The 12958-nt window shown below is 32.4% G+C and overlaps 1 protein-coding gene across 1 annotated transcript; it reads right to left on the bottom strand.

Moving 5' to 3' along the window:
* Positions 1–1338: 1338 nt before the first annotated feature.
* Positions 1339–10876, bottom strand: LOC105339525 (reticulophagy regulator 3). Its single transcript, XM_034452957.2, has 8 exons — positions 10440–10876; positions 9567–9673; positions 9335–9365; positions 7809–7935; positions 7113–7197; positions 6494–6619; positions 5530–5760; positions 1339–4419 (listed from the first exon to the last, which is right to left on the bottom strand). Exons 1-8 carry the CDS (start codon positions 10613–10615, stop codon positions 3950–3952), a joined length of 1353 nt encoding a protein of 450 aa, XP_034308848.2. The 5' UTR covers positions 10616–10876; the 3' UTR covers positions 1339–3949.
* Positions 10877–12958: the final 2082 nt, after the last annotated feature.

The following is a 12958-nucleotide window of genomic DNA, read 5'->3' as shown; positions in this document are numbered from 1 at the left end:
TTTTTTACAGCAGGAGGGGTCAGAATTGATAATTTTGTTTTGTGAACTGGGATGTGGTTATTCTGAAGCCTGTTTTTAAAATTACTGTAAACAGGGAAATATTCGCCCCCGTTTTATTTTAGCCCATTTCGCCTTCGTTGTCAGCAGGCAAATTTAAGACTGGGCGAATCCCAATGTTACAAGTTATTGCTATAGTACACAAGCGAGTTTAGGCGAATTTAAGACGGGGTAAAACTGTGTAAAAAGGCGAAAATAACACTGTATACAGTTGCACTCTACTGTGATTTTGAAAAGTTTGAATTGTTCTCCTTTCCCTTTCTCTAGACTTGTGCATGCAATACACAGACTCTAACAGTCACAGACTGGACAACCCAGTGACTCTTATCATACCGGTCACATAGTCTTGTGTCACATATTATGTTGGAGAGAAAACAAGGTTATGGTGGATAGAAAACAGGGTTATGTTGGAGAGGAAACAGGGTTATGTTGGATAGAAAACAGGGTTATGTTGGAGAGGAAACAGGGTTATGTTGGAGAGGAAACAGGGTTATCGGAAGTATTATTTAATACAGTCAAGTCTTGTATCTCAAAACTCAATGGAACAAATTTTTTTTTTAGTTATGTAGGAACTAGGAGATATAGAAAATAGAATAGTTAAAGAAATTTCAGCTAAGAGTACATTAGAAATTAATTAAAAAAAATCTTTTCATCTTTAGATGCTTAATTTGTCTAATTTAAAATGGTTATACATGTACTAGAAAATTGGTAGCAAAGACATGCAGAAAAAATATTTAGAGAAGATAAAAGAAACAGTAAAATTTGATTGGATGAATTTGATGTCAATTGAATTCAATGAATAAAACTCAGTTTCTGCTCATAATGTATGGTACACTTATTGATTTGCTAAGAGAATTAATGTTTGTACATTGCGAAGACTACTGTAATGGGTATTGTGGTCAGATCCCTCACAAAGTAAAGTTTCTGAAAAGAGCCTCCGACCTCCCAGCTGGTAGACAACATTATGGACTCCCACTGGGAAAAGTATCGGGATCTTGCAGTGTCAATCTGCATGACTTTTTGGGATATTTTTCTTTTACATTATAGTTATAAGCAGAATTCATCAAAATTGACAGAAAAAATAAACTGCTAACTTGGTTGGAACAGTTGGCACTCTTTAAAAAAAAACTGTTCAAATCACATCTATATTCATATTTAATTTGTAGATCTCATAGATTTCCACAGGAACTGAGCAGAAATGAAACTAAGAAGCTCTAGAATTTATACCCTTAACAATGGTAAATGGAGCTGTATAATGTATGTACAACACAAAAGACTTGATACAGTTATATTCTCTGAGTTTATTATACAATCACAATACAGGGAATCACAAAGTCAACGTTTTATCCAGGTAAATCAAGATAAAACATTCAAATAAAACAACAAACTATTGAGTCACTTAAAAATGTTAGTAAGTACATACCAGTATACTAAATATTTGAATATGATATGTACGGTACATACATGTACTGTCTTATAGGTTCATAATCTAGATATGGTGTTTGGAGGGGGGGGGGGGGCTAATAAAATTATGAAATTGACAATTTCAATAAAACAATGCTTTACAGCGAATTACAGAATACCGGTAGAGTTTTCAATAGCTTGTTGGATTGCTCAATAGGGTATTCAATTTGGTCAGCAAGGTATCACATCAGGTTTAAATCTAGGTCCTGTGGTTACCCAAGTGTAGATTGTTATTTTGCACTCAACCAATTCATTTGGCACAAAGAAAACCTCTAGAACACTCTCTCCTATTGTTAGCTATTCTATTCATAGACCTTTAAAAAGAATGTTCACCTGAACAGCACTGGATTCTATAGAGCATCAATTCTGCTTGGAGTAATTTGAATTTTGTTTTTCAAGAAATGTAATTCAAAAGACATTTCTGAAGAAACAAACAGAAGAGAAAAGCATAACTTTAAGAATTACGGAGATATTTTTTTCCTGCAAAAAATCATTAGACATTTTGGTTCCCCAATTCCTGGTGCAACATACAGCACTAAGAGTATTTTTGTGCTGTGACTGCTTCATATTAGTTCAGACTTTTATAGCAGTAATGTAGGACAACAGGGAGAAACAAAAAAGGCCCAAATGTGCAAATGTTTACTAGATTAACTCACTTTATCACTGTCATACCTGAGTAATCACATGACCTAGATTTAAACCTAATGTGATACCTTGCTGACCAAATTGAATACCCTATTGAGCAATCCAACAAGCTATTGAAAACTCTACCGGTTTTCTGTAATTCGCTGTAATACTTTTAAATAAATGCTAGATTAACAATAGCAATTTCTATCACCACTCAGGATATATAATTGCTGGTATATATTTTCACCCTCAAAGTTATTACTATCATACATGTAACTGGTACATCGACTTAGAAAATTGTTAAAATATCAAGACATGGTTTGGAATGATCTATTGTGTATCCTGGTTTTTTTTTAAAATTATAATCATTTTTTTTTTCTTTTTGAAATTACTGGTACAAAAATTTTATGACGAGAATCGCTTATCTTTTCATACACAAGTAATGTTGTTCATATAACTGTAAATAACAAAAAATTTATTCCAATCAAAACAAGCTTGCATGTGCAATTGTACTTCAAAGTTGTATTTTTGTGCATAAGCTTTGCAAAAAGTGCTACCTTAATAAACAAAAAACAAGCAAAAAATATTTGCATTGTTACACATATATAATGAAAAAGATTAGTAATGTACATGTACAAATGTATACATGTAATGTTCACCACTGCTTTTATTTTCAATAAAATAAAAAAAAACTTGAAGATAAAAATCATTATACGATAAAAAAAATTATGTTATTTTGGGGTTGGATATATGTATATATGTACAAGAAAATATAAGGGTCCGACATGTATACCTACCTTCAAATTGCAAAAATTATTCTATTTTTATTTGAAAAAATGCGTGTACAAAAAGCAGATAAATAACAGATAACACACACAGACTTAGTGAATGAACTTGTTTCTCTGAGTTTTGTGTACATATTGAATTACACCTGTGTTTGTAAAGTATTTTTCCCTTCACAAAATCACACATCGATTGGCACAATTACAACAATTCTATTTTACATTTCAACATCACTGTTTGATCACATTTTGAGAAAAAAAAATTGGGTTTAAAAAAAATTTACAATGTATAATTTAAAAAATGTTCTAATTTAAAAGAAACAAAAAAAAAATAATAACACATTTTCAACATTTAATAATTAATCATTACCTAGCACTATATTGAAATTCAATAAATTAGTACATTAGTACATGTATTAATTTAGTAGTCAAGTACAGTATGGATGATAGGTTACAATATGTAGATACATTGTACATGTACAATGTACCATGTCAAGCTTAATACCCACTTGTTTTGTGTATCCAATAAAGTACTTTAAAAAAAAAATCAAATTAGTGCATTAAAAGATAAAATAAAAACATAAATCATACACAACTTTGTACTAAATGCATATATATACCGGTATATTAGAATTCATTTTTTAAAAAGAAATGCCAAAAATGCATAATCCCAAAGGAAGACATTCAGAATTTGTGTAAAATTATGGAATATTGAACCACTCATCTAATACATACATATCATTTATACAACAGTGGCAATTTAAAAAGAAATTAAAGTAAGAAACCTGTGTACTAAACACAGGGTTCAAGACCAGTTACAAATTCATTTGTTGCTGCAGATTTTTGAACAGTACAGTTTCGAGGTGATATTTTAGTAGAATAAATTGACCTTGCTGGCAAATGCATGGCAATTGAAAACTTCAATATAAATTATCATTCACCAATGAGATTCCCCTATGCAGAGCAGCAAGAACTGTTTCATCACAGATTAATTATCATTTTTCCATAAATGCCTGTCACTAACTTTGCTCAACATCATATTCCTCCAAAAAATCAAACTCTTCTGCAATATCATTATCAAGGTCACTGGCATCAGAAGCTTCTTGCTGGGGTGATGAACTTTGAACTTTAACCTCTGTTCCATCAACGGCATCTGAATCCTTGTTGTTACCACCAGCCAAGTTTTTGATTCCTGACAAAGCATTTCCCATCACAGAAGAAACAATCTGATTGGCTGTTTCTCGAATTCCAGCTGAATTTTCAACCAATGACAAGTCTTGTAAGTCTGGGAACCTCATGCCCCTCACTAGTCTTGTATCCTCTACTTCATCATCTGTTGAATCTCCGAAATGAGAGGACACAAACTGAATCTTCTCCTTCTTTTTTCTGGGCTTTGAGGGGGTCGCTTCTTCATCTGACAATTGGTCTTCTAAAGAAGGCATCTGGCCCAAACCCCTGGCAAACTCTGATTCAATGTCTGAGTTATCTGCTGCAAGAAGAATCAAAGTACTGAAGAACTGACGGGAGTTGATTTTGTCGATGTTTATTTATTTGAAAATCAATGATATGTTACTTTGCATGACAGTTACATGTAGTTTCTAATTTGAATTACGCACATTTTTATAATATGAATTTTTGGACTTTTTCGACAAGAATGTCGAGAAACCACCATATGATTCATGTTAAATAATATTTGAAGATAAAAATAATTCAATTAAACTATGTATCAGTAATAGAAATATTTCTCGAAAATTGTATGGATCCAAGCAATATTGAACTCTATTCTCGTTCAACCAAACGCTCGGCTGACACCGTAAATCTCTGACAAGGATTTAGGAGACAGGCGAGCGTCGAGTTGAACGAGAGTATATTGAACTCTGGCGTAGGAATACACACGACTACAAAAAATATTTAAATTGTTCGTACCATTTAAAATCTGACTATTTTCAAGGTATTGATAAATACGTTTCCTTGAAAAACAACGCTTTAGCATATATTACATCGAATTAATCAATTATTTTCAAGAACTAAATCTTGTCAGCAGCAATGATTTGTACTGAGGTCCAAACATTGTTTCACTTTCGGTTTGTCTGAGTAACTGCATAGGAGAGTTGATTAAAATCAACTCCCAAAAATAAATTTGACATCAAAATTACCATTTGATCCATATATAAGTACGATAGATATTCTTAGTCTATGTTTTCAATAAGACTATCATACTAGATTTAACTTTGGTGATACATGCACCATCAAATCATTTACCCATGGAGATAAACCACTGCATACATATATTTAAGGATTTTTGCTAAAGAAGAAAGATCTGTATTTTAAGTTTTTGTGTCACACTGCAAATGACATTATATCAGCATGAAATGAAGATCATTGCAAAAATGAACCAGAATAGATCGTCATGTACATACCTCACTGTCATTAAGAATAGTTCAATGCTAGCTAACTGTCCAGATATTTCCAGGCATGTTATATTGAAGTAAAAGGACTTTAGTATATAAATTTATATATAACCTTATAGGTTATAGGAACAAACTATCTATTTAAACTACATGTACATGTATAAATCAAAACTCTTAAAACTCCTTACAAAAGTCTGCATGTTCGTCACTGTGGTTGATGGAGGATTCCTTTGACAGCCTGGGGGTGGGGATATCTGGCACCCCCATCCCCTCGTCCTCCGAGTCTGTGATGGCCCGGGCGAGTGCTGCCGTGACCTTGGGGTCGCGAGTTGGCATGAGTTCCTCAGACTCACTGTCCGAGTCTCGAGTTGTTGATGTCCCAATACTGCCGAAATTTGCGGTTTTCCGAGCCTGCTGATCTAAAAAAAAAAAATAGAGTGACAGGGTTATAATAAATGTATAAATGATAAAAATAAGTCAGATTTACCAGTTTTCAAATTCCAGACAATTTATCAACTTCATTTTTCTCTCTTAATAATCGTTAAGATTAAAGAGAAATTTAGGGTTAAAAAGAAAAATGACAAAAACTAGAATGGGAGAAATATTAGATCAATATGTGAAACTATTAACATTAAACTGTAAGAAAAAAAATTATTATTATACTGAAGAGAAGAAAATTTCAACACAGGGCTATACTAAATACAGAGATAAGATACTCGCATTGAAGAAGGTACCAGTATTAACATTAGAACAAGCACAAAATATTTATCAAACAAGCTTTCAATGGTACCTGTGGATACATACACTTACATAAATAAAGACACATAACAAACTTGACACATAACAAGTTAATCGAGTATTAACCAAAAGAGCTCACAGTATATTTGAGTGGGACACTTTTAATAACAATATAACAATACACTGTACATTTCATCAATGACTACTTTAAAATTTAATCGTACAATTACTAAAAATCATATACCGGTAATTATAAATTATAAGAAATCATTCTTGAATATTCCGAAGTTATCAAATACGGTCGGGCATGATCAAATCTATTGGTCCCAGGATCTGATCACCCTGACCATATTTGATAACTTCATAATACTCAAGGAATACGGTAATTCCTTTTCTTCTGAAATCAATACTAACTGCGCCAAATCCAGGGCCTGATTTTGAGTGTGTAGTCCAGCCTCATCAGTAACGGCTCCAGCGCCATGTAGATCTTCTGGAACAAGTTGTTGTACAAGACACAGGGCCACAACATCAGGGACATCACTGAAACAAGGCCAGATACATGTAATTGTAAATCATCGGTGGATTCAGGCCAGATAACTGTTATGTTGTAAATCACCACAGAAAGAAAGGCAGATACATTGTACATGTAATTGAGAACCAACAAATGGAAACTAATGGTACACACATGCATTTGTACTGGTAATCAAAATCTGAAAGAGCATCAGATTTTCAAACAGAACCTTTTTTAACATTTCAACAAGTGCTTGAACATTACTTAGAGAAGGGGAGAAACATGAAACATGTAATTGTAAAAATGAACATTATGGAAACTGTGAGAGAGAGAGAGAGAGAGAGAGAGAGATCAGAAAGAGAGACTGAAACAGTTCTCCTAATCCTAGTCTTAAACTATAATTTCAGATATATATTAAAAAAAACCAGTTTTTTCTACAGTGCCATGAGCAATACTACCAACACCTTTACTGGACTGTAAAATGCAATGCACACACTTGATTGGTTGACGCAGCACACCTACCTATAATGTAGGTCAGGGTCACTCCAGATATCAGTCGTCCAAAGGCAGCAAACAACAGCAAGAAAGAACAGTTCAGAGAGGTGAACTGGAAATAAAAGATACTGTTCATGTACGACGGACAAATCAGTGAATGTATTGTAAATTAACTGTACTTTATTACTGTAGTATTCAAACATTTAGCAACATAATAATTTATTCAATAAAAAAAAATTGAAATAGAATAAGATTTGGCAGCATGGTTAGTTTTTTTAATTAAGTGTGTAGATTTTTGTACATTTATTAGCCAGAAATCGCAAGTAAATGTGAGTACTTGTATCTTTTAAGATAAAATATATAGAACAGTCAAGTCTTGGATTCTGTACATGCTCTAAATATTGACGTGTTGTCCATGTACTATACAAAGCAAGGAGTAATTAGTCTACATTTTTAGCTAATTCATGCGATACCAACTGATACAGGATCTTTTCTGCATGTACAGTACATAATGTGTACCACCCATTGCAATATAAGAGTACAGTTTTTCTAATCCAAAGCACTGCATAGTTTTTGACTATTCAATTTAATTATCTTTAGATGTAGATACTAATGAGGTTCCAATTAATGTCAGTAATTTTTATACATTTTCATACATTTTTAACTTCTGTATACTTAAATACATTGTATTCTCAAGAGTTCGAAAGTTCCATTTATACAAACCAAGAAATGGTGATCCTGTCTGAATGCTAGCCAACAGCTGATGTTGTTTGACATAAATATCCACAGATTGGCCAGGTGTTGACAAATCTCCGGAACGCTCAGCAGCCGAACATGTACAGGGGTCCATCTACAAAATAGGTCAAATACTGAGAACAAAGCTTGTGGGTCTAATAATTGGTCAAATAGAGAAGTCGATAGTAGATGATCTAAGAATATACATGGGTCAAATTAGAGGCCAAAGGTTAATAGTCTGGCTTGATATTGGTAAGAATTCAAGGGAAAGATTAAAGCAGTCCAGTACAACCAGACCTCACTACTGTAAAACTTAATGAATAGATGTGCTCATGTTTGATCTCTGTCTCATTTTTACAAATGTAGCTTTTAAAGTAATATTATACTTCATCATAACTATGTGAAACACATCAAAAGTTAACATGTCAAAGTTTTATAGCTCCAGAGCCTGAGGAATGTATAGTAAGTGGAGTGTATTTTAGCCCATACAGGGGGTCCTTAAAAGATAATGTACAGTATCATCTACATGTAATTGTACATTTTCATATTAATATACTCTAACAATTGTACTAATTAAATTTTGCATGTTTAAAGCTGAACACCGCTCGTAAATAGGCACTGTCCGCCATATTTCTCTTTAATCACTGCTGTCCCTGCAACCCTTATATAAGGGACAGACCTCTAAACAGTTCAAAGTACTTCGCTGTAGAGGTCTCACATGTGAGGACGCACATTCTGCCTTGCCGTATTACTCGGTCGCGATGAAATTATCAAATTTTACGCACCTTTTTGAAGCCAGGAGAATACTAACATCAAATAAATTGGTCAATGCATTATTTCCGAACAGAAAATGAACATAAGATAAGAAAAAATGCATAAAATCTAAAGACCACGAAAGGAATACAACATGTTGGCCACGAGGTTCAGGTGTGCAATTGGGTGTAACAAAATCGGTGCCTATTTACGAGCGGTGTTCAGCTTTAAGTAAGTAGGGCAGCTTTAAATCAAAAGAAACTAATATCACCCATAGCTATTGGTATTGGCAGAATTTTTGCTTTGTATTGATAGTCAGATAGTGCCTTGTTGTATGTCTGACATGTGGACAAGTGATTGACTTGGGTAACAAAGAACTACCATGCCAGCTGGATTCAATGGAGGAACAGTTGTTCTATAAGCTGTATATGTACCTACATGTATAAGCTTAGATACAGACATGATCTCAGTATGTTCTGATGAATGACTGTTGAAACTAATTGTCAAGTGGATGTAGAACTCATCCATTGGGAAAGGTGGAAGAAAACAGAATTACATAAATTTACTAATTAAAAAAAAATTGTTTTAAAATATATGCCTTATATGCAACAAATGAGTCATGAAGTACAATGATTTTTTGGGGAAAAAATGCAATGGAGCATTATTAAAATGCTTGTTATGTGTGTGAAATGCAACAATGTCCTTCCATTACAACCACATCAATATTTGAGCTGGATTATGAAAAAAAAATCAATATTTACCCATCTGTATCTTCAGGTATTGGAGGAGGAACTAAAACAAACAAAAAACATGAAAGTAATAATATAGCTTTTACAACTTCCTCTTTAGTTAATATTCAGTCTTTTTGTTTGTACAATAAATTACAAACAGATTCTGATTGATTGGGAAGTCACAATATTATCATTGAGAAAATGGATTTAATTAATTCAATTGTATGAATAAATCAATAAAGAGCCAATAAATAACAAGAACCTCTGATTTCTGGCCAAATCCATTTCCTCCATGTGTAAACAAAAAACATGAGGGCAGCAATGGAACTGATGCAGAAATAAAACTGACATCCATTCTTAGCTATAAACCTGAAAAAGAGGCATGAACATCAGTATGAGTAAATTTTTTGCTATTGTTTTTAAAATGTAAAATTTTGACAATCAAATTATTTTTAACATTTTTAAAATACAAATAAATTAGGTCGGGCAATAATAAACGACAGTTTACAAACACAGTTACCATTTATCATTTTTTTATAACTGTAAACTCATACAAAATCCTTGTGAGCAATTTCATTAAAAGGTGTCACACTTTTAAAAAAGAAAGCACTTAAAAGAAAAGCCTTTGCATTTAAAACACTCTAAAAAGAGATCCACCCATCAAAAAAAGCTAATCTTGTCACAGTTGTTTTTCTATAACAATAGCAGATTGCATAAAGAGTAATGCACTCTTTTTATTACTACAACAGTGCATTCTCATTAACATATCTATAAATAGTACAAACACGATAAACATAAACAAACATTACACACTATTTATCGAAATTAAATGTTATAAATGGGAATGGCACACCATTATGAATGAAAGTAATTAACTATTCCAATTAATTAAAAACACTCATGTGTTTTACAATATCTACCTTTATATTTCATAGACTAGCTGTTTTACCAACCAAATGGTTTGAAATCATAGAACTCTAGCTGCCATCAGATTTATACCCTAATGATGTGTGTACTTCTACACGTTCCCCAACTGTCCAAAAGTTATGTCATCATATCGCTCGGTAACTTTAATATTTTAAGGAATAAATTAATCATACTGGTTATACCGTAAGGCCTATAGCAAAAATCTTACCAAAATATTCCATGAACGATAAGAAACATAATTGCACTTCTACTGGGCTTCTCCCAAACCAACAACGACTGGATCTTCATAATTAGGGGCTCGATCGGACTCAACAATTCCCGGAACATATTCTCTGTTTCCCGGGAATAACTGTCCGTGTAAATCTCTGACTCTTCGTAGGACATCTTTGTAGAGAACTCAGCTGTCAACACAAAAGTACTTGACTGTCCTACATTTCCGTTCTGAACTGTTTACGTTATGACGTCACGATGGATTCCACAAACACAAAGAGCGAATAACCGTGTAATGTGTTATGTTACTGAAGTAAATACAAGGGTTAAACTTTTAGAACACTCAAGAGTGATTAAAAGATGCACAATTAATTGATAAACCACTGATAATCCAATGTTTACTAATTTTTTGTCACAGGAAGTAGGATAACACTAGTAAACTGAAAAACCAATAAGTAGATAAATTTGCATATCCGGATAATGCATATCATTTTTCATATCCCACATGCATATATTAATAATTTAATTCTGATTTTAACGCCTCATTTGATTGGGTAAACATATCCGGATAATGCATATCATCAGTTCTTGCAAATTACAAGTTACATTTACATAAACTAAAACGATACATGCATGTTTGTCATGCATAATAGATTGAATATCAAAGACACGTGAATCAAAGACAAAGATGATATTTAATCGAAATGCTTTCTTTGTTGATTCATGCGTGATCGGATGAAGGTACTGTATACATAGCGAGATAATACAGAAAAAAAACAACTACAACAACCGAGATTACAAATAACGAACTCTACTGTTGTACATCTGTAGGGAAAATATGACATTGAATATTTAAATGGTCGTTGTCTTATTCATATTCAAGTTAGTGTGGCCCCCGGTAAACTCGGCACCTGGTAAAATTGGCACCTGGTAAACTCGGCATCTGGTGAATTCGGCATTTGCATAGTATTCATTTATCTCTTTGTTCCAAGACACACATTTTTGAAGAAAAAAAAATGATTACACAATGTATACGACTAACTTCCTAGATAGAAGATTGAGAATCAGTTGTTTTCAACATATTTTCATTGATTGTTGAATAGTTTTGAAATTTCATGTATTTTTCCAAAAGTATAATTGATTGTAGAAAGTTAATACAATGATTTACAAGACGTGTAAATTCAGTAGCATTGAAAGTTGGGTTATACAGTGTAAATTTATATATTTTCCTATTTTTAGTGATCTTAAACTAGAAATATTGCATAGTGCCTTGATCATATAATTAAGATATTTAAATATTTCATAAATACTCAATAAATAGTAAGAATCTATTGGTGATGTCTTAATAAGTTTCATATTAATCATACATGTAGATATGGGAATCAAGTATAAACTTTATATTTAAAATTGTATATATTTAAAGTATATAAACTCTTTTTTATTTAATATGCTCTATTTTAATAATTGTCAGCTATTTAAAAATAATCAATTGATGTGGTGCCTTGGTCATAAAATTAAAATATTTCATAAATATTCCATAAATAGTCAGACGTCGCGCACGGTGTTGGTGTTAAAATGTCCTTTCAGGGTGCGCGCACAGTATTTGAGTATTTTTTAAAACAAAAATTTGGACATATGTAATTTTATATACCGATCTGTTCGAATGTATACGGACTTCAACAAAACATGTAATATTAAAATGTAGGAATTTTTTTTTATATTTCATAAATCGGTGTTAAAACCTGAAATTTTTTCTAGAAATGGCATGTAGATAGGTAACACTTTTTGGGTATATATCTCAAATAAACTACATTATCTCGGTGAACTTTCATTTTGGGAGAGAAATTTTTGGTGGACTAATTATTTTGATAATGTAACAGATATATACGTCATAACGTTTTTGACGTAATCAATGCCAGGAATCGACGCCGGATCAAAGAATTCCCAGAATGGAGTTGTAGATGCGTAAAAAAACCTCGAAAATGGCCAGGGCAAGATGAGTTAATTGCCAGAATATAAATTGTGATTCAGGAACTTGCAATGATTTATTGAAGTTTTTTTTTAAATATATGACTTTTTTAATAAAGAGAAATTGTTTCTGTGTAAAATTTTCGTAATATATATTTTATAATAATTTAATTTTCAATGATAAAAAAAAATTCGATATGCTGGAGTTTATTCAAGACACGTGTCACAAGAGATACATTTCACAGTCGAACGTTATGCGTAGCATGGCGATCACAAGTATTGAGTGCATGCCCATTTTAAAAAATGGTGGCTATATTTCATAATAATAGAAATCATTTTAGAATGTGCATTTTCATAAGTTGTATAGCCATTAAAAAGAAGCAAACGTGTCCGCAAATTTTCTTAATAGAAACAATTTAGAATGTCAACATGAAATGTCACACTTTCATAAAAACACATTATTAAACTACATAAGCAATGAAAGAGAAAGTAACTTAGAAACTTCTTTTAAAAAGTCGCGCAGAAAATTCACAAAAATGAATCGCAGTT

This window comes from Magallana gigas, chromosome 10 (genome assembly GCF_963853765.1).
Source record: "Magallana gigas chromosome 10, xbMagGiga1.1, whole genome shotgun sequence".
In the NCBI taxonomy this organism is placed as follows: Eukaryota; Metazoa; Mollusca; class Bivalvia; order Ostreida; family Ostreidae; genus Magallana; species Magallana gigas.
Note: the sequence above shows the minus strand (reverse complement) of the source record. Positions and strands in the feature narration are given on the sequence as shown.

What these genes read in the sequence shown, in the direction of transcription:
- LOC105339525 (XM_034452957.2), bottom strand. Translation starts at nt 10,615, where the DNA reads ATGTCCTACGAAGAGTCAGAGATTTACACGGACAGTTATTCCCGGGAA. An exon ending in GACAGGATCACCATTTCTTG is followed by an intron (nt 7,198 to 7,808) that starts GTTTGTATAAAT and finishes TTTTATTTCCAG; the next exon opens with TTCACCTCTCTGAACTGTTC. An exon ending in CAGGCCCTGGATTTGGCGCA is followed by an intron (nt 5,761 to 6,493) that starts GTTAGTATTGAT and finishes TTTTTTTTTTAG; the next exon opens with ATCAGCAGGCTCGGAAAACC.